The sequence below is a fragment of the Struthio camelus genome, chromosome 18, assembly GCF_040807025.1.
Source record: "Struthio camelus isolate bStrCam1 chromosome 18, bStrCam1.hap1, whole genome shotgun sequence".
NCBI lineage: Eukaryota > Metazoa > Chordata > Aves > Struthioniformes > Struthionidae > Struthio > Struthio camelus.
This window is the reverse complement of record NC_090959.1, coordinates 4,257,436-4,279,807: the sequence shown is the minus strand read 5'-3', so window position 1 is coordinate 4,279,807 and position 22,372 is coordinate 4,257,436. Positions and strand designations below refer to the sequence as shown.

Below are 22,372 nucleotides of genomic sequence, written 5' to 3'. Positions count from 1 at the left end.
TCAAAATAATTAACTGTAGAAACTTGACTTTGTAGGGAGTCTGTCTCTGAGGCTTAAGACCATAATGAAGTATTGTGTTTAGCTGGTGTTTTATTAAATAACACCACGGGGCAAAATCTTACTTTCTCCAAAGAGTCCTTGAGCAGGGCGAGCAGTGACGGCTGCAGCCAGGCCAGGGTGCTTCTCCCTGCCACAAACAGCCCAGAGCCTTGCTCCTCTCCCCAGTGCGATGGTGAAATAATTGCTCTGTTGGTATAGTGTGGTATTCCCTTAAAAAAAAAAAAAAAAATTGGAAAATCAGGTTGGACCAAATCCTTCATTCCCAACTGTATTCACATACCAAGTCCTACAGCTGGTGCAGGAGAAGGAGGAAGTGAGATCCGCAGATCCTCAGGCCAGGTTTGGGTTCAGCTGATGCGTACCTATGTACATCAGCTAGCACGTGCAAGCCACAGCATTGCTCCCTAGTTAAATTTAAATCTGATTTCCCTTTAAAAGTCTGATTTTCATCATCCACAGTCTAACTTTTCCCTAGAAACCATCTCTCCTGACATCCACCATGCTGCGTCACAGTGCAAACTCTTCTGGAAAGTTGAAAAAGTCAGGAGATGAGCTGTAGGGTGATGGTGATTGACTACTTTAAAATACTATTTTTGTTTGATGCAGAGCGTATACCGAATGGCTCAGCCTGTGCAGCCCATGCTGATTTTTGTGGTGTTTGCCTTGCTCAGGGTCAGGCTTTTCTGCACTTCCTCCCACCCTCCAAGCCTTTACTGTGCAGAAGAAAATAAAGTGGGGAAAACGCCAGAGCTTTGGATGAAGTATATAAATAGTTAAAGCAAAACACTTAGCATGGGAGTAGTTGTTCAAGTTTTCTAACTGGCTAGCAGAACCTAGGAAACTTTAAACCAAGAAAGAATCGCCAGGTGTTGTGATATTTGTTGCTTGTATTAAAGTTCCAGATTAGATTTATTAGGGGGGGGGGGGTCTTGCACGGCCATGGAGAAAAGCTGGCTAAGCTGCAACTTTTGGGCTCAGGACCGAAAGGCAAAGAGGAGGCAGGAATAAGAGGAGTTGTGGAAGAAGGGCATTAGAGGGCTATCGGGCCTGGGGGAAGGGGAAGAACAACAGCGGTGGACCTAGAAAGAAAGAGGAGCATAACTGCAGTTGGGGGTACTTTACCAGGATCTCTGGGGCTAAGAACCGATGTCTAGAGCCTGAGCCGGTGGCTGGACCGGGAGCAACGAGGGCGTGTCTGCGGAGAGTGACAGGAGGGTGTATCTTTGGTGAAAAATGAATTCATTAGAAGACCCAAAGGGCAAAACAAGTTACACAAACAGTATTTGTTAGTTTGTACTAATTCCGCAAGAGGGAGAGCAGAGGGGGCGAACGGTTTGAAAACGTGCACAACCTCTCACATCAGCATCTTCTAAATGACACGTTTTCAGTTTTCATTTTGAAAGAGGGTCTCTGTTTCCTGACCGATGCAAATGTCTTAAGAAACAGAGAGCAGTCCGCAACCTGAAACGAAGCTGAAAGGTTTTGTTTCAGGTGGAGGACATTTTGGGAGGGGTTCACCCATGATAATTCCCCTCCTTCGCCACGGCATCGCTAGACTCTTCATCTCCACCACCGAAATGAAAAAGCCATCATTTGTTTGGCTGGTAACGCACACCAGCCAGTGTTTCCCTGGACAGTCGAGGCCATGGAGAAGGCTGCCACAAGCTAGAGGAGTCTGTTCCTCATGTTCAAAGCTTTAGGCTCACAAATGTTTTGGCAATGCCACTGTAAATGCCCGATGTTAGCCCGGTGTCAAACCTCTCTTCTCGCTTACTCCTCTATCCCTGCGAGGGCGGTGGTAAACCAGCTGAAGAAACAGGAGTCATCCCAGGTCAGGCTGAAACAGCTAGAAATCATCACAGATAATCTCCAGGCTTGCTAACCTTTCTGTTTTTAAAAAGGTGACTTTCTATCATTAGGAAAGGGCAATAGTTATAGTGAGCCCAATTTGGGATATAATTCTAGCCCTTATTCTTAAGGCAATGCCATTTGGGGTTCTATCTGTTCCCAGGTAATGGGGCAGTGTGTATTCATGCACGTGAGGACATGCAAAAATATTATTAAAGTACAGAACATGTATCTCGATTCAGAGGCTGTCTAGGGAAATTCCCATACTGCCACAAAATCATCTAGCAGTGATGTGCTGGGCAAAAGCGGAAACCTGGGCTTGGAAAAATTAGAAAAATTTGTGGCAATGAAACTGAACTAAAATGAATGTTGACATTTAATCCTAGATCAATCGGCAAATCTCACAATAGATAATTTTTCTTCCCACCCTGGCAAAGCACAGCCACACAGAACTGGTGAAAAAGAATTAATTTCTAAAGATCAGCTGCCAATCTTTCCCCTAGACTGAGGGTAAGTGTAGGAGCTCCCTCACACCACCAAAATATTGAATAAGTTTAGAGAAAGAAGCCAACTGTTCCAAGCTCAGAAGATCGTTTATAAAACAAAAAGCACTCTCCACTGCGTTGAGGAATCTGAGAGATGCTCTCAAAAAGATTAATTTTCTGGGCAGAGGAGGGGGAGCGTAGGCTTCTCCCCTCAAAATGAACTGGCACGATGATTCAATTGAATCACTTTTGGAGCATGAGCCTCCGAGACGTTCATTCAGAAGTACGGTTATAAAAAATGACTCTGTTACTTTTGGAGGAAGAATACTGAAGAAACTGTTAAACTTGGTCACAGTATGTGACATCCTTGAAATCAAAAGCAATACTTCTGAGCTACTGCACAGTAAAATTGAAGATACAAAGCCAAATTCATCTCTGGCGTAATGCTCCTGCCAGTGGCAGCAGAGGCACCTGGGATTAATTTCTTCCATTATGTAAGTGGCATAAGAACCTGACAAATTGTTTTGCATGTTTCTGTAGCACTTAGTTATAGACACCCCATTCACTAACAGTGTCCCACGCAGGAAAGTAGAGTGACTTTTAGCTCGGGCTCCCCGAGGACTGGATACGGGACTAATTGTGGCCTGCAAGCTGCCCTGACAGCACGTGCAGCCCTGATCACGTTCGCATGGGGGAATCCCTAGGAAGCCAATGGAAATAGTCTTCTACATAAGAAATCAGTAAATTCTATCAAATGCTTCATGATCAACGAGGAAACGCAGGCTGGACTGGGCTTGCCTGGGTGAAGGGGTAAAGGGATAAGCCTTCAGCTGGTTAGAGGATTTGCAGGCTGGGTTTTAGGCTCTTTTCCCACCAGTGCCTTTGACTCAATGGCCAGCTTTGGGCTCGCCACCAGCCTAATCCATCTGTGCTGCAGAAACCCTGCAGTAGTCACACACCAGCTGCATTTCTGCGTTTCTCAGTGTACACTGTGCTTGGTGGTTTGCCCTGGTGTCTCAGGGACAACCTGCTACAGCCTTGTAAGCGTTTCTGAGCCCAGGGACAGACAGGCAGGGAGAGGTGAGTGACAATACCGGCGCTGGTGGAGTCGGGCATCACCTCCCAGGACCTGTCGGGTTGCCCTGTGGCACCTTCCCTAAACAGCACAGAGGAAAACTCACTCTGTTCTTGTAAGCCTTTTCTTCCTCTTTGGAGTAAAATTTGTAAATTCAGTCTGTGCAAGACAATGCCTGTATTTGCGCTGTCAGATTGAAGGAAGGTGGGCCTGATAAACCTCTGAAAACCAGGCCCTGGGACCCGTCCCCAGATGAAGCAAGGAGTAACCCATTATAAAGCGCAGGGTAAAGCGTACTCGTGCTGGGATAACCTCGTACCATCTCCGCTCCCTGGAGTGCCCTCTCGTTGCTTTTCCATAGCTGTCACTGTCTCGCTGCCCCAAGTCTGCGTAGGCTCACACCGCCCAGGGGCAGTGCTTGCTGCTGGGTGTGGAGGGCAGATTGGTGTATTTTCCTGTCAAACAGGCCCCCAAGGAGACAAATAATTTGTCGGGAGTCAAGTACAAGCTGAGGGCAGGCAGGAGTGCAGAGCCCGCGGCTGGGACTTGCGAAGCGAGCGCCCTGCAGCCGGGCTCCGACCTCTGCCTCCGCCGAGGAGCTGGATTTTTCTAAACCAGTGAGGGCTGCCCCACACCTCGGAGGAGGGGCTCCATGCGTTGCGTGGTATTTTGAAAAATCGGGAGCGTCACTAGGTAAGGATTTAAGGAGGCGATGCTAAGGACAAGGCGCTCCCTGCCTTTGTTACTGATAGGGTTTCACCTCAAGTGCAGAAACTTCTGGCTAGCTGTAGCAATATGTATGGCCTTTGAGAAGACAGGTCTGCTAACAAACCATAAAACATCATTTTTCTGCTACATCAGATGATTCCCAAACTTAGACCAGCTCGCCATGGCACTTTGAAGTAGAGGCTATTGACACAGACCTGGGCTGGCCCTGCAAATTATCAGCTGTCATTTTCCAGCCCATGTGTTGATGTTGCCCTCAAGAACAGATTTGCTGAGAAAATTCAGAAAGAGGAGGCCTAGCATGAATGACGATGCCTCCGAGCACCGTTACCATCTCCCCGTGACTATGAGCTGGCCGTCTGGCACCGTCCCTGCGCGTGGCAGGCGTGTTCGCATCTAGAAAACCGGATCTTCTCCTCTGAGGTTTTTGACATTTGCTGCCAAATCTCTTCAAATGGTGGAACAACTAGGTAACGGGTGCAGCCATGTTTGCCACGTGTCGCCCGTGTGAAATGTGATAAACCTAAGCTTTGTTAGATTTTCATTTAATAAAAAAAAAAAAAAAATGAGATAAGGATTGTATGGATTTCACCCACCTGCAACTACATTTGGGTAAAACCCTAAAGCCTTTAGTGAGGAATAAGCAAAGAGCCGGGGTCTGATGTCTCGAGATATTTAGGCACTTACATCACCTGGAACGTGAGAATAAATTTGCTGATGTATTTCCCAGTGTTGGGACCTTTGGATTCAGTGCATTTGCGTTAATGGAGCTTTTTGGGGGAAAAGGGTTTGCTCGTAAGCATCAACCGATTCCGTATTTGACTGGAGAGCAGGTTCTTTCACTTAGGCAGAAGAACAACGTAAGTGGATGCGTGAGCATCCTTAATGCTTCTCCGTCGCGTTTGAGCTTGGTCTGTTTTGTTGTATTTGCGTTTCTGGAATGCTTCATCCTATCAATGACATTAATTACAGAGTAATTGCCTTAGGAGCATGTAACAACTCTCCTCCTTTTTAAAATAGATTTTCACACAATGTGTAAACTTTGCTGTATATGTGCTACGTTTCCCGTGTCATGAAATAATGCACAGACAAAATAATGTTTTTCCTGTCAGAAATTCAATGGGCATCTAAAGCAAAGTGACAGGTGGTTAAATAGCTGCATTTAAAGGATGTCAAGAAGATTTTTTGGACAGGTACCAAAACCCGATGCCAAAAAGAAGGCCTAATACCATCTGTTTTGTAAGCAAAGAGATGCAATTTTACATTAGGTTTTAAATGACATAAAATGCCAAATGCATAACCTTGATTTGTGGGTCAAATCTAGCTTATCTAGATTGTGGATGTGTTTATTTACTAGCACAGTTCCTGACCCAGAGCCCATTCAGGTAAATGAAGGCACTTTCGGTCAGACCCATTTTTAGGTAATAGGAAGTTTCTGAGTTGCATTTAATTTTGTTTTGTTTTACATGTACATCCAGATGCAATGTGGATTTAATTAATCCAATTTCATTGCATTTTAATGTACACATTTGCATTGTGTTTATTGGCAATGGGCTTTATCCATTTGTTCAGCACTTTTTATACCCAGTGAAACTACTGAATATTTAGAGATCTATATACTTCCTAGCAGAAATGAGAAGTGTAGCTCTGAATGAAACAGCATGATTAGGAGTTCTCAGACACAAACTGGGGATACGACTAAAATGTCAAAACATAGCTGCATAATATAGTGGAAAATTGATATCCATATTTTAAAATAATAAACTGTGCAGTACTAAATTATTTTAAAAATAATGTGAGAAGGCATTTTAGATGGTACGTTGAAAATGAAAATATACTTTCATATAAAGACCAGTGGATGCTGGAGGGCTACTTGGAAAAAAAATAATGAATCTGATAAATTCAGCCACTTCTTCATGCTCATAAAAAGTGCCTTTGAAATTATGATTATTCAGGTTTAGTGTAATATTTAGAAATACTCATTGTACAGTTTTCTCTTTTTTGTGAGGAGTCCGTTTGGCTTACATGGGATTGCCCAGATAATCACACTGTTGTTTCTGTCCTAGTGTTAATGTTAGGCATGAAATGTGAGTTGCCGTGTTTACTCTTCTTTCAACGACTTGGCCAAAGCAGCTGAAACATTCTGCGTTTCGTGTGGAGTCACTTAGCTATGAACTCATTAAAAAGAATGGCCCCTTCTCCCTTCTGTTCGTGGGTGCTGGGTTCGGCTCTGGTGCGCACACTGCAGCTCTGGTGGTGTCACTGGGTTTGCTGTTGCTTCAGCTGCCGTGGCCTGTTCCTTTCCTCTTCTGACGTTTGGCCAAAACACAAGATCTCTGCTCTTCTTTTATTTTTTTTTTTTATTTGTGGATCCAAGAGAAGTTGTGCTTAATCAAAGGCTAATCCACTGAGCCAAGGGAAAGCTCATCCCTCCGAAGGGTACCTGCTTCAGCTTCATCTCTGCCTATCTCCTCTGTAGTGTCCAGCTCTTCCTAGGGTGGACACGTTCCAGCTTCACTGGAGCTCAGCTAACAGGAGAGGAACGGCTGTGGCACGCCGTTGAGGGCAAAAGACCAAATCCCAGCCCTGCATTGGTCCTGTGCCTACGAAGTATGCGTGTGTGGTGTCAGGGGGTGAGTACACTCCACTTGTCTGGAGATTTGGCTTTTTTATTCCTCTCTTCCCTAAATCTCCTCCAGTGAGGGATCCCCCAGAGATGGTCTTCTGAGGTCTGGCAGAGTTTAATTATTCCTGCAAGCTTTGTAGGTGCCAACAGCAGGCATGTGGGCTGGAGCTGATCTTCACAATACTTTCCACTGTTCAGATGCAAGCTCCTTGCTTGGCTGATGGTATCTGATGCAAGGTGAGATGAGTTTCTGGGGCTGGCAGGTAAGACCTGTCTGAACTGGGTATCACTAGGGCAGAATAAGCATGTTCTCATCATGAAGCTCAGCATCTCCAATTCCTGAAGGTCACTGCTCAGCTGTGGATGCTCAGCCCTCTTTTTCCTATCACTAGCTCAGAGCTTCTATAGAAGGAGGGTCTGCTTTTTTTCTGACCTGCTAGGAAAATGCCTGCCTTCCAAACGGTAAGGTAGCTTTGGAAGAGCTATTATGCTCTAAAGCAGTGGGTATGGTATGGAGCAAGGATGCAGGCAGTACAAGCCAAGAATACAAATTGAAAACTGACAGGCCAGCATCAGTCTGCGTTTCTGTGCCTGCCTGATTTCCAAATGCCTGAGATCCACGGAGACAAGCTAGGTACTGAAAAGTGGGGTCTGAGTGGAACTTAGATACCTGCATTCAAACCCCTGTATGGCAAATTCCTCAACTCAGGCAGCTGCAATACCCAGTAGCCTACATTCATTCAGCACCTTCTGTTTGGATGACAGAGTTCCCCAAAAGGGACAGCTTGCTGGGGCACCTCGGCACCCTGCTCCCTCCCAAGCTCTGCTGCAATCCAGACACAAGCGAAATAGTAGGAGAACGTCTGTGATGTGCGCATGCACAGTCTTACGCAGAGCTCAGGAGGCACACTTTGAAGTTTTAAACTTTCAAATTTGGCCAGTGCTACCAGCCACCTTTTCTCCAACACTTTGCTGGTCACAGCACTCAGCGAAGAAGTGGGAGAGTTATCCCCAAAGTGCCCCATCCCCAAGAGAACGTTCTCTGAGCAGGGACCCTATGCCTCTGAAACCCTGTCTATTTGCAAAAGACCAAAGGAGAAAAAAGGCCCAAGGTGTATGAGCGAAATACCCAAGTTGGCTTCTCTGATGGGGCAGTCTCGTCGCTGCAATTTGTAGTCCCTTCAGGGCACCCTGACAAAGCCATCCTTCTCAGGTAGGAGGTCTGGTGCATCCTGCACCCAACAAGTCTCTCTGCTTTGGTGGAGAGAGGTTGTTTAACGCTGGTCCTAGGTAGAGAGGGACACCAAAGTGCTAGATGAAAGCAGGAGTTCAGACAAGTTTTCACCTCCTCCTTTTTATGTTTAAGGGATAAAATAGATGAGACATATTGAAACATGGGAGAAACCGGGCTAAAGAAAGCACTGGACACGTAGAGGGCCCAGGCTGGTGCCTCCACTGCAGTGAGCCGTGCAGGTGCCCAGGCAGGGCATTGCAGGGGCTGGAGGCAGCTCAGAGGACTTTTCTTGAGGGCCTGGTCAAGGGGGCCCAGGCTGGGAAGCTGACAGTGTCAGGCTGTCTTTTTTGACAGTCTAACGAGTACCAACGCTGAAGACATTCATGAGGTGAGCTGTAAGAACGTTTGTTTGACGAAGAGCGTTTTCTCTGCCACCTTCCCTTGGTATATATCAAAAAAAAGGATTTATGGATATTAATAGGAATAACACTTTGTGATGACTGATTTTTTTCAGATCAGTCTCTGTTTGAGATCTAATGAAGGCAGATGAATGCACAAAGTTTGACAGGGCTGATTGTTGTGAATCTTGTGCTCCAGGGATCTGAGAAGACATTAAGAAAACATTGCTACATTTTGAAAAGAAGAGCTTTTAAAATGGTTAGAATGGAACTATTCTGAAATCTGTCATTTAAAAGAAATCAGTTTGTATCTGCTGAAGAGATACTGTAAGCTTGGTCATGAAATGTGTTAATTTCTGTAGGAAATAACAAAATTAAATTCTGCTTTAACTGAAAAAGCCAATTCAGCCTTAACTGTAAAGCTGCTAGCAATGTCTCCACAATATAAGAAATATAATAATTATGATAATTAATAAAGATAATAATATAGTAAAACCTTGCTAATTCGTACTAATGACTCAGAGGCTGCTTACTAATTACTGAATTTTGTGGATAAACAAGCCAGAATAATGCAGCATAAAATACACTTTGTTCCGTTATTTTGACAGCTCCAATTTGGTTTTAATTATTTATACTTCATAAAATACTAGTCACCGTACTTGGGAGGATTTTACAAAAATAATGACACTTTAATAACTGGACATGCCTGTTCAGCATCTGCCGAAACATAGAGGAAAACCAGCCACTTCTGGACGTGTGCAAATCAGGAAGAGTGTGGATTCGCAGAACATAGACCAACAATATTGTAATGCAAAATATGATACGTTTCTATAACGCCTTGGACTGAGAGACCTCAGAGCAGCTCTGCCTGGCAGAGAACGCTTGCAAGCAGCCCTGCTTTGGTGCTAAACACAGATTGATCGATACTGATTCTTCAGAAAATCATACAGTTTGAAAAATAATAAATGTGAAGTGGTTTTGTGCCCAAATCAATTTTTATCCTCAGATCAATTTTTTCCACCATCACGAGGGCTAAAAGCTTGTTTTAATTTCAATGAGAGCTATGATTTTTACATAATCACTTGATTCTTAGAGCTGGCATTCAAAAAAAAAAAAACCCAACCCTTCCCCCTCATTCCCATTTTGATAGGAGTCGGCAATGAAAGAAGCTTGTTGAAGAATTAAATATTTGTATAACACAGGTTTCCAGCTGCAGAGTAAGGCTGTAGAGAATCCTGTTGGGGTGCATGCTGCAATGGTGTCTTCACAGTCAGGGTTTTTTTTTTTTTTTTAAAAAAAAAAGTCATTTCCATCAGAGATTTGCTAGAAAACAGAATTTATCAGCCCTGTCCTAGCTGCCTCTGAGTGTAAGGATTGCTTACTGCACCTCACTATATCTGGAACAGAATAGCATAGTGCAAAACCGCTCCATACATAGCATACGCCTCTGGGCCGGTTTCCTCCGGGGCCCATCGTGAGATGAGTTTCCGCACGGCGAAGGGAGCTCCAGCTCCTGCGTGACAGCCCGTGAGCTCAGGCGCAGGCTTGCCGAGGCTCAGCACCTGGGGCCACGCGGGGTCAGTCTAGGTGTCACTAACCCACATCTCTCCCCCCACGTCCCGGGCATCACTCAGGGTGGGGGCGGTGGCACCGGACGTCGGGGGAAAACAGAAAGAAACAGGGAAGCGGCGACATAAAGCCGATACTGGAGCGGAAGAGAATAGGCAAACCGAGCAAAAGGAAAATATGATGAGGCCAACATGAGAAGGGACAGAAAAGGAAGCAGGAGACTAGATGGGCCTACAGCATGGAGGTGGTGGCTGACGTGTCAGAAGCAAGGTAAGGGGGAACGAGTGACAGCTGCTAATATGGAGGAACCCAGTGCCCACCAGGCAGGGCCTAGCCCGTCTTGCCCAAATCGGGCCCCCTTTCCACCTGCTGGACCTTCGATGCGAGTCGGCCCTGCCAGCCATCACCCAGCTGGTCCTCACGGTAAATCAGAGGTGCAGGGCATGGCCCAGGGGAGCTGTGTCATCTTTCTAAGGCCGGTGTCTTTAACAGACAGCGATGTCTGGGTGCAGCACGGCTGCTTGGAGCGTAGCACCTCCGTCGGTGACCAGGATCTCCATTGACTTCCTGGTGAGGGTCTGCGCCCCGAAGGAAGGGGAGACTTGACGCCTCTCCCCAGCGAACTGGGGCTGGAGGAGAGTTAAACGGCGGAGGGGTCGGACTTCCCGCTCGCTTTTCTCCAGCCTTGGCCGGGGCGAGGGGCGGGCGGTCGGGCGGCCGGAGTCCCGGCCGCCCGACCGCCCGCCCCGCGCCCCGGCCGCCGGGGGGAGCCGCGCCGCTGCCTCCGCCGCCCGCCGCGAACAATAGCGGCCCCGACGCGGGGCGGCGCGGAGCGGGGCGGGCCGGGCCGCCGCCGCCGCCGCTCCCCCCCCCCCCCCCCCCGCCGCCGCCCGCCCTCTCCCCGCCCCCCGCGCCGCGCCAGAGGCACCGCCGCCGCCGCAGCCGGGTCCATGCCCGCTGGAGCCCCCGCCTGCCGCCGCCCGCAGCCCCGGCATGGACGTTAGGTTTTACCCTTCCGCCCCCACGGCCGTGGGCTCGCTGCCCGGCGCCGACCCCACTTGCCTCGGCGCCCTGGATTATTATCATTGCAACAAGGTAACGACCGCGGCGGGGTGCGGTGTTTGGGGGGGGGGGGGGGAGCACCGGCCCGGCCCGGCGCGGGTTGCGCCCCTGCGCGTCCCACGGAGCGCGTCAAACTTCTCCGCGGGTGGGAGGAAAGTGTTAACGGCGGCGGCACCCCGCGATCCTGCGGGAGGGAATTTTGAAAGTGGCGTTGGGAGCGGTGCGGCCGGCGCCGTCGGGGCCGCGCCGCCCGCAGCGGGGCCCGGCCCGACCGGACCCGGCCCGGCCCGCCGCGCTCCCCGGCAGGGCGAGGGGAGGGCAGCGGAGCCGCCGGGGTCAGGCGGCGGCCGGGTCTGAAGTGCCGCTTTTCTGGGCTTGGCAGCGGTTCAGGTCGGAAAGGGTACCGACTAGGAGAGAAATGCTCTGGGGTGAGTATGTATCTGTGGAGTTTTTTATTATTATTATTTCTTTATTGAATATTTTTTTCCGCTGGAGCGATTTGTGTGTGTGGTGGTGGTGGTGGTGTTGTCGTCGGGCACTTTTTCCCCTTGTTTTCTTTTTCCCCTTGCTGCTGCGCGTAGCTGCTGGGCTGGGGTCGTTGGTCCCCGTCCCGGGGCTGCGGGCTCTGCTCCTCGCTCGGCAGCACCCCGCTGCCTTCGCATCCCGCGACACAGTTACTTCTGTGAAGTACGGCACGCAGAGCCCGGTTTTGTGCGTTTCCCGAGAGCTACAGCACGCCGTGGAAAGCTTCCTAACCTAGATTGCGTGCTTGCTGCGGCTGCTAAGAAAAACATCCTTTTTTTTTTTTTTTTTTTGTTGCCGTGGTTGTAAGGAGAGAGAGAGAGGAATGCGCAGGGTGCCAGAGGTGTTTTAGGAGATGTCCTTCATCTGAGCGAAGCAGAAGTGGAGAGAGGTGCTGCACTTCAGGGAGAAATACTTCTCTTCAAGTGTCACCTGCTTCGCGGTTAGGCAAACAGCGCTCATGTTTTCAGCAACAAAGCATTAGGAAGCAGACCCTTTTAGAGGGAGGGAGGATCTCCACGTTATGCTCGGAGATGTAACCGTGGCTGGGTCCTGGTGGGCCAAATCCTGGTAATTACATTTGAAAAGTTAATAAAGGGAGCAAACGCGCTCCTGCTTTGGAGCCGCAGCTGAGGATGCCGTCGGCTCATCTTGCTGTTGTAATACTTCGGGATCAAACTCTGTTTAAAAACAAACAGAAGGGAAGCTGTATGGCTTCGCAGATGTAGCAAATTAATCTTTGTCTGTTATACATGTTTAACTGTTCCCTGTCACTTGGTTTATTTATATCTCTTTATTAAGTTGTACAGCAAATCTAGGAGTTACCGTTTATTTTGCGGTGCCGGGTTATCTTAAAAGGAAACAATTTAAATTGGAACAACTTGTTCTGTACCCCTGTACTGCTCGTTTCAAATTGTTTTATTAACGTTGCTGCCGCTCTTAAAATATTAACGAACGGGAGCTGAGCCACCTGGGAGCAGATTATCCATGCCGCCGAGACGTCGGTTGATAGAGCGTGGGAGATGAGAGCTTAAAGTCCAGGAGCAGGCGAGCGCGTGCCACGGAGAACTGTGGCACCCCCCAAATCCTGCTGGTCGCACCGACTCGGTTGTACCAAGAAGTTGTTAGAAATCAGTATGGTCTAGTTTATCTTCCAGTCTTTTTCTGCGCGGGAGATGCCGCTCGGAGTCGGGCGCCCGGCGCCGCAGCCGGGGAAGCGCTCGCCTCTCCGCGGCGGGAGCGCCGCGCTGCTCCCGCGCCAGCTGGGGAGCAGGGGCCCGGCCTGGGATCCCGCGCCGGGATACCTGCGCTTCCCGCAGCGGTGGGCCCGGCCTGGGGGCCTGTTCCCGTGAGGTCATCCATGGCCTGAATCCCTGAGATTAGTCCCGGATTAGGCTGTTGCAATTGATCCCGGGCTGCTACTTAGCGCATCTGGCAAGAGGAGCATGGTGCGCTGAGCCGGGGCCGGAGGAAAGTCGTCTCTTCCGCGTCTCTAAAGAACGCAGCCCAGCGAAATAGGTGATGTGTTTCTAGCTGTGGTGCGGGCGCGGGAGGATGGGACACCAGAGGAGCATACAAGGTACTGACCGCTGCCACCAGATGCTGCTGTTGTCACTGCTACAGAAGATCTGAAGACAGCAAGAGGGAGAAAGGAAATGACTTACCCTTTTCTGATATTCAGGAATTTTTTTTTTTCTTCTTTCTGAGTTATCAAATGTCACTTGCTTATGCAGAGCGGTGCAAATTTCTCTGTGAGATGAGGCCGCTGGAGCGAAGCCAGATATAAGATAGGTTGACTTGGTTGTGCGGACCGAACGCGGGTACAACGTTCGGAGCTGTAGTATCAAAATATGCCCAGGTGCAGAGGAGGCAGCGGGGATCGTCTGGTGCCTTTGCTTTCGGAGAACTTCTTTGGCCTTGGCGGGGCGGCGCGCGGCTGAGGATCGCTACTAGCGTGCCGTTACCTAGGGCCTCCTCGAGCGTGCGAGGGTGGGAGCTGTCTAAGCACGCGCTTCCCCTGAGCCAGGGGAGACCCTCCTTCTGTGAAACTCCGAAAACTCGCCCAGGTCCCCCAGCCCTTGGATAGCGGCCAGCGCTGGCAACTCAGCCCAGCGACAGCTTAAGGCAGCGCGTTGCCGCTTCCAAAAGCCGCAGGGAAGGGTAGGATGAAGTAGACAAATCTGAAGTTCGTGGCCACCCTGGATGCAGTTAGGCTTTCGGAAGGGGCCTGAGGAGAGCTGGCAGGCTTCTCGGCCGCGGGAGCGGAGCTGGGGAGCCCTCGCGCACCGTGCTCGTGGTTGCTCTGCCCCGCACTTGCTTTTTCTTTTTGCCCTCGGAGTCGGTAACGCGTGATCGCCGCTGAGCCAGGGAGCGTGCCTGGCGCCACAGCGGGAGTAAGGCAGAGTTTCTGGAGGGACCTTAAAGCTCTCTGATTTAAAGGGCTCGTTTTGTTCTGTGTGTGTGTGTTTTCTTCCCCCCGCCCTTACTTCGTTTAATTATTTATTTAGCAGGCAGCCCGAGGAGCAGGGCCCTCCGGGGGGGGGGGGGGGGCTCAGCGTCGCCGCGTAGAAATAACTCCGGCTGAGAGCGCGACGCTGGCTCTGCCCGTGGCCTCGCGGAGCCGACGGGCGCCGCGCGGCTCGCCGAGGAGGAGGCGCTCCGCGGCCCCAAGCGTCCTGAAACGCCGACGCGCTCCTTGCGCCCGCTGTCGCGACCTCCCCGGTCTCATCCGCGCGCCGCAGTAAGCCGCCGTTTCTCCTTGCGGCTCCTGAGGTGCCTGTTGCCTGCCAGCGTTTCCCTTTTTAAAAAGGAGATTTTTGGGGCGGGGGGGGGGGGGGCGGAAGGGGGTAAAGGCGTCGCGAAATGGGAGCGCGCGTGCCGCGCCGCCTGTGGAGGACGGCGCACGCCTCACACTCCTGTTTGGGTGCCGAGGAGAGGAGCCCCCCCCCCCACCACCCTGAGTCACCCCCCTCGGGTCGGCGGCGGGGGGAGCCGGGACCCCAACGTCCTCCTCGTCTGCTGGCGGCCGCCCGCGAGGAGGTTTTGCGCGGCGGTGGGGCCTTCAGGGGGTTTTTAGCGGAGGAAGATGGACTCCGCAGCCCCCGCTGGCGCTCGCTCTGTCGGGGGCGGCCTCGTGCCGGGCTGCGCGGCCTGGCTGAGGCTGGGCGGTTGCGCAGAGGGGGCCGACCCCCGACTTCCAGGTGCCCAGGGTGCCGCCGCTCCGAGGTGGAGCCCGTCCCGCAGCCGCCGGCGGTGCGGCGCGCTTCGCGAGGGCCGGCGGTGACGGGCGCTGCTGCCCGCGCCGGGGTGCCACCCGCCGCGGGGCCTGGTCCGGGCCCGGCTCCGTCGTGGAGACCCTGCGGAGGCAGCCCTCCCCCAAAATCAGACTGCTCTGTAAGGGTTGGGTCCAAAGACCCCTTTTCTGCCCCCTCCAGCCTCTTTCCCGGGGATGCGGGTTCCCGGAAAGGGGCCAGCCCAGCGCGAGGGCAGCAGCTCTGGGGCCGCGGGAGGGGAGGGGGGGGCGAAGCTCTCGTGGCGTCTCGCTGCCGCCGCGCATCGCGGGAGCGGGGCGGCGCGTTCCTGCGCTCGCGGTAAGGGGATCGTCCTTCTGTCGTGGGGTGTTTTTACGTCCCTCCAGCTGCCTCTTGAAAACTTGGGGATTTTCTTCCCCCCCTGCTTAGGTTTGGATAAACCTCTAGGGAGACCCTTTGCGCTTGTGTTCCCCCATAAGTAAACCATGGGAGGAAAAAAATGCCCTTTACCAACCTGGGGACTCATCCTACTCTTAGAAACCTTGGCTAAAGCGCTGCTGTTATGTTAGTGAATTATGAGCGCGGAAGGATTTCCCCAGATCCTTATGTCATTAGGGGGCCCACAAAGTACGGGAGGGAGCTTCTCGTTCTTAGCGCCGGCAAAATTGCTTGTGAATGGGAGGCGTACGGCAGGAATCCCGCCTCAGCGTAGCGTCGCGCTCGCCGGGGCTTCGCGCGGTGTGCTGAGGCTGTTACGGGCGTTATGTGCCCACCCACGTCGGGGAAAGCTGTTAACCCTGTAGCATTTCTGGGAGAGTCAACAGCACTGTCGAAACCCGTGTCCCAAATCTTTCTAATAGGGCTCTGTTACTTTGTGTCTTCGGATACACCCTGTATCTTGCCTTTGAGGCTGATAAAATTGACTGAAACTATTTCACCAATACACCATCATGAATTATGGATAATTAAAATCTGCTAGTCATGAGACGAGTTTTAATTTGCAGCCAAGGCTCTCTTCTTCTTCTAAGAACTCTTCAGAAACGGAATCTGACCTGCTGGTTGGTATAAAGCAGGGTCCGTCTACTGAGTACAGTTTTAGGAAACGTTCTGTTTTGTTTTGACTTTTACCCATGCGTTGTAAACTGCGGTGACGAATACTGGCCCCTTTGCAGTGTTCCAAAATTGCTTTGCCATTCTGGAAGATAAAATGCTTTCTTTTCCTTTTTACTTTCTAAGCCAGTTCTGTTTTGAAGTGACATAAATCTTTCTTTGGAGATGGAGGATAGTGGATGGGGAACAAAGTCCAGCAAATTTTTAATTTGGGGCCCATCTTATTTTCATTTGGCAGGCCGCTCCTGTTGATTTGCGAATGTTGATTTGTACCCTAAACGCGGGCAACAGCTTCCTCTTAAAGTGTTTGAGCCCCTCAGTGGGACAACCATGCTTTTTCCAGAGCAGTCTTTGGTTTGCACTGTAGAAGGTGTTTGAAGTTCCATTTTTGCCTTGGACTTAATAAAGTCAGAGATTCAGAGCTGAATAATGAATGCCCATCCATTCATAGGAACTGTTATTCCCTCTCTGTTTGTGCAGAGGGAAGGCTTTAATCTGGTTTCTTTTGGAATAATAGAGATACTCTGAAGACCAGGCTGACTTGTCTATAACGTGTTTGTAAGGGCCAGTTTAGAATAACCCTGTTAAAGGCCTGATCCATGAAAGTCCCATGCACTTGTAGCACAGGAGGCATCAAGAGACCAAAAATGAAGGACTGAAATCTTGCAAGCTTCTTTGATTTATTTATAATGCTTCAAATCAATTATAAACATCGGCCTTTAAATCACTGGGCTGAAGCCTATTGTGTGTTATACTGTCATAACGATGGACTAAATCCATTAATAGCTCTGACATTATTCTGTACCTCTGAGCTTGTAACGGATATCAGAATGAGTTTTATGCACCCATAACGGGGGGAAAAACAATTCTGTTGATAAATTGCATTTTGCATTGCACTCTTAATGGAGTATCCCAGAGTTAAAAAGTGCAGCGCACGGGACCACCGCTCGCTCCAGCGATGATGATTAGTGCAGAGAGCGCCGATGACCCATGCAGTGCTCTTTCAGAGCCCTGCTCTTGCCAGTTGTGAATTGACAACGAGCGATGCTGGTTTCTCTTGTCGCGGTTGTTGGCATCATCGTGGTATTTCTGCGGCGTTTTGAAAAACGCCTTTGCATTCTGCCTTTGCATTACTTCCGTCTCTGCACTCATCTGTGCAGGGGTGTGTGGAGAGGATGGCTCTGCTTCTACGCGTGGGCTCACTGGGTAGAAGTATGCTGTAGTGGGGAGCGTTACCCCCTTCATCGGGCGGAATTCTTCCCTATTACCTTTGTGCTTATCCTTTTGTTATAAAACGAGCTCTAAATGCTTTTACCATAAGTTACGTTATATCTTTCAGTATAAGTGAAGCATATAATTGTGTTTTCCTAACAGCTCTACATTAAAAATAAGTTATTGTGCTGCTAATGTGTTTGCCTAGACAATTTTCCGTCCAGTGACGACGAGGCTGCTGTTTGAAGCCGTTGTGTACCACGTTCTCAGTCTCTTCTTTATGTTTTATTTTGCATTTCTGACGTCTGGGCAAAGCATTAGCATGATTCCAGCTTTGATACCATTAACTCCTAATTGGAGATTTGACCTCTAATGTTCCACCTTTGTGATTTTACATGCACGCTTTTATACAATTAAAGCTTATACTTGGGGACACATAGTTCAGTTGCTGCAGGGAAGGGGAGGGAATCCTGCAACAAAACTTAAGCTGAAACAAGCAATAATCAAACCATTCAAAAATGTGATTGGAAACGCTCTTAAATTGCCTGTTTTCGCACTTATATGGCCAGGTTTAAATATTTTAACTATGTGCATCGCCCCCTTTCTATTGTTTCCTTCTGATGGTTTTGTTCTGATGGATGCCGTTTCTTCTTTGAAAAATGCAATTGGCTTCTGCGTCGCCTGCAGGCTAAATCTTTGCATTATGCCACAGAATCTCTCTCCTCTGCTGTAATCTTTTGCATAGATTGGTTGACCTCTGCAGATATAATTAAATCCCTTCCCGACGACTCTGCGATTTCCATTCAGCTCTATGGCCAGTGAGTGCGTTAGGTAAGTGTTAAATTAGGGTCCTGTACCAGTAATTGTTATTATGGAAAGATTACCTGAAAATCGGTTTATACTGGTTACTGGGTGCTGCTTCTGAGGAACCTTATCTGAGGAAATCAGGTGACTCTTAGTCTGAGGCAGTTTTTTGACCTCTAATTATAGTGTGGTCACTGAAGGCCGAATCGCATGAGCAGTTCAAGTAAAATGCAGATTTCCTCTATTACTTTAGGCGCCCAGCCTCTTGTTCTCATGGCACAGTTCTTGTGTGTTCCTGAGGACCTCGTAACCTCCCAAGAGCTGGAAAATGGAGGTGGCAGTGTTGGACCCTATTTTGCAGAGGGACAGACGGTAAAGCCTGACTTCCCCAGACCTTGGTGGCAATGGGCTGCCTGTGCCGATGGGTCCTGCTCCACCTCCCTTGCTGTGGGAGGTCGCTGGGCAGTGATTAGCTCGATCTCATTAGCAGGTTTTCTTCCCACAAAACCTACCGATGACTCAGACTTTCCATCCCTGCCTGGATTCATCAGGGAGGCTCTGTTCCTTTCTTCACTGGCTGCCTCGATGCTGTGTGCAGTGTCTCTCCCCTCATCTGAAGGGAAAGTCAGCACCTTTTTTCCTCTGTTTTTGTTGTCAGGGTGGAGCCTGTACCTTTTTGTGTGCTTGTGGTCAGGACTGAAAGATAAGGACTGCATTGTGGCTCTGCCACTTACTCTCAGTGTGAACTGAGTCTCAGCCCTCTGTTTCCAGAAGTGATAGGCCATTTGGGGGGACCTCAGGCATCTGAGGGTTATTTTTGTGACCAAGTCAAGCTCTCCTGACCACTGAGCATCAGTTCGAGGAGACCTGATTTCTGGAGAGGTGTATCCAGAGCACCCCAAAGGGCTCTTCTCGTCTGGAAATGTGGATCTCAACGTTTCTACCTATGAAAGAGGTTCAGCTTTCCGACCTGACGTACCTAATAATTTATTTCCTGACCATCTCCCCCTACTCCTTAGGGAGGTGTTAGTAATGAAGGGCTCATTATGAGATGTTAAACTGTCTGAAAAACTCTGAAATCCAACATTTTACTGTGAAGGAGGATGATGCTGGGTGGATGAAGAGGCTGGGCAGGTGACAGGGATGGAGAACTAGGCCTCGAATTGTGCCTGTTCCTCTCTGCGGCTTATATTGCTGCTTGCTGTTTGCGGGAAGGGAATTAGTGAACTTCGGTTCCTGGCAGACCGATGGGCATGCAACAGCAAATGGTGTCAATTTGACTTTTTGGTTATCGGTTTTAGGAGAAAGGCTGAGGCCCAGCTGGTTACAGGCTGAGCTCCTTTATCCCTCTTCTTATTCCACCTCCACCATCTCATTTCTGCTGCGGGGAAGATGCTCCCGGGTCCCCGGTCTTTGCCTGGGAGCTGTGGGTGGAACAGCCCTGGGAGAGGGTGACGTCTGTTGCTGAAGGACAGCTTATTCTCCAAGCCTAATCCTTATCCTCAGAAGAGGGACAAAGTATCCCAGAGTCCTTAACTGGAAGGAAAGAAACATTTGACAGTGTGGAAGTGCTTTTAATTTTATAAAAAATTTAAAGAAATTCTTTGTATGGAAGACCTAGATATGGAATAGTATTTAATTGAATTATCTTGGTCTGTCTCAGCATTTGGGCTGGATGAAAGAAGCATTTGGATGGCACTTAGAGAAGAAAAAGCAGAGATGCTAGTGGGGGGGGGCACAAACTGAAGAAGCTGTGGCTTGGCGCAGCACTGGGAGATATTTGTTTCTCCCCATAGGATCCTACGTTGTTTGTCAGTGTTAAACTCAGAGAGGCAACTCTTTCTCCCCTGATGCATTATCTCATCTCTAAATAGCATTAAAAGGCGAAGAAGAATGTGCTGTTAAAAATATCAAACTTTTGGGACTGGCTGGCAGACTTTACCACTGATAAGCAATGTTGATTGAAGATCAAACAGCCCTTGAAAGCAGAAGAAAAACCTTCCAGCAAGGGGCATGGATCTAACTGTGTAGCCAGACAGTGAGGTCACTCCAGCTTCAATCTCTGTATATTTAGGAACCGACACTGGAGTTATGGTCTGGTCTCCACTACCCCAGACGGATGTTGGCAACGTGTTGGTTTTAAACCTGATAAATCTGTTAAAGCTGAGAGCAACACTTAGTAGATGCCAAGAAAACGAAAGTCATGTTTTCACTATAAGGTGATATTTCCCCCCCCCCCCCCCCCACCCCCTTCTTAAGATAAAGAGTCTGCCCAGAAGGAAAGACTACAGGTCGTAAAGTGGACTGAAGACTAGTGGCATGTTTTTTAATTAAATGACAACCTGAATTTCTGTGTCAAGGTGGCAAATTAATTGTGGGGGGCCATCTGTTTGCAAACCTGATAGTCCTGCTGTGGCTGTGCCAAATTATGTGTGTGGAGTATTTAACTATTTGATTTAAATCAGACCAGAGTGGAGGCTTTGAAAATTATTTTAAAGCAGTTTTTCACTTAAGAGTTGGGCTTTGAAGGAGGGGGAAATATTACTGACATGGTCTTTTTTAGCTTTGTAAGCTTGCAGCCATGTAAGGTAGATGGCTGAGATGTAGTTAGGTGACCTTCTTTTGGGGGGAGGCCAGACCCATGGTAGGGATAACGATATGTAACTTCAGTCACCTGTGGAAATGGAGTATCAAAATTTGTATGGAAGCTCGAATGAAACATGTTTAAAATGATAGAATGACTAGGTTGGAAGGGACCTCGGGATGTGTCTTTTCCAATGCCCTGCTCGAAGCAGGGCTGACTTTGAAGTTAGATCCAACTTAGGGTCATTTGAACCAAATCTTTTCCTTGTTATGTTAGCCCCTGCTGGAAGTAAACTCTCTTTTTCAGTGTATTAAAAACTTTTGGCTCAATTCTGCAACTGTCCTTGGATATGAAGGTGGCCTTAGTAGGGCTCTGGAAGGACCTACTTCAGTGGGCGTTTGGAGAAGGTATCTCACAAACGGGAGATGATTATGTTTCCGCTCTACCTGTGGTGGTGTATTTCTACTTTGTCCGGATAGAGCTTGTATGGTGATTTCACCATTTGTATTTAAAATGATTCCAGTGGCACTTTCTGGGATTGAGATGGCAGGAGGGAGAATATCAGTATACAGTCCATACCAATTAAGAGCCTTGGATTTGCAGTTCTGATGCAGCGTGAGTCTCGGTGGTGGTGGCTGCAATCAAATGCTAACTAGGAAGTTAGTAATAAAAAGAGACTTAGTTAGAATTAATAAAACGCAAAAATGCCTTGTTGCTTGGAAGATGCATAGTATTCACTGAGATTTAGAAACACATCCTGTAGGAGCAGGGATCCAGATTGCAGGCTCCAGAGCTGGCTCTGGAATCCTTTTCCTGCATGTGTTACTGTTCATATTACAGGGTTTCATTTATTTTATTGTTTTGGCTGGAAAGGTCACAGTGTGAACGTTTGAGAGGAAATTAGAGTAGAGCAAGAAACAAGAGCAGCCTAGTGCAAAATTACCAGCATCTGCAACTCTTGAAGCTTTCCTTTGCCTTCCATGGCAGCATGATGCCGCTCCAAGCGTGCAGCTTCCAGTTCCTAGGCTGCAGGCTATGCTGGAGTCACACCAAGTCCCTTTTTAACATGCCAGGTATGTTTAGCTGAACTGAAAACCTGATTCTTGTTTTGCTGTTGGTAGTATCTAAGAGCGGAGTTCCTGAAGGTAAAGGTACACATAGTGCGCACTAAGCAAATGTGATATAAAAGAGCACCCTCAAATTCAAATGTAATTCTGTTCAGGTCTTCTGTGAGCCCTTAGAGAAAATGCTTAGTCCTGAATTGCTGGAAATATAAGCGGGGTCTAAATGTAAAGATGAGGCTGTTATTATCAACATATCTTTGTAGAACAAACAAATCCAAGTTTATCATAGAAACTTGATTTCTGATTTGGATCAGTTTGATTCATTTGAAGTCCTTGTATTCAGAACTGTCCTCCACGAGCTGCATTTTAAACCACAGATCCAGTTTCTGTCTGGAAAGCACTGCTCTAAATGAGTTGTCTGGGAAGTGTGGATTTCGGCATCCGCTTGTCTCGTGAAATTGTCTTACAAAGTTCTTAAGCTCTTAAGGGGCTTTTCATTTGCCCCTTAAGTTGGAAAATCTTGGACAGCCTTTTAGGAAAGGCCTTGTAGGGCTCTCTTTGACTGCTCATGCCTCAGAGACAGGAAGAGTGAGCTCTTAGATCTGGAGCTTTAGCATGTGTTCGTTGTCGTTGTGCCATGAGGATGGGGACAGTGCCAACTTGGAAAGGATCCTCTCTTGGCAGAGAAATGTCTTGAGAGCAGGCTGTCTCCTGGCGTAGCACAGTTGTAACAAGAAGGCCA

General features: G+C 48.9%; 1 protein-coding gene across 8 annotated transcripts in view; it reads left to right on the top strand.

The window, feature by feature from the left end:
- The first annotated feature begins 10,919 nt into the window (after positions 1–10,919).
- Positions 10,920–22,372, top strand: part of TOX2 (TOX high mobility group box family member 2) — a 172,007-nt gene continuing 160,554 nt past the window's right edge. The window contains exon 1 of one of the 8 annotated variants that reach the window (XM_068912375.1): positions 10,920–11,116. In XM_068912375.1, the coding sequence (XP_068768476.1) occupies positions 11,015–11,116 (102 nt within the window). In that variant the 5' untranslated portion in view covers positions 10,920–11,014. Of the gene's footprint in view, positions 11,117–11,326; positions 11,512–11,606; positions 12,176–14,158; positions 14,378–22,372 lie in introns of those variants that run through there. The other 7 variants (XM_068912376.1, XM_068912392.1, XM_068912381.1 and 4 more) reach the window with 7 other exon arrangements.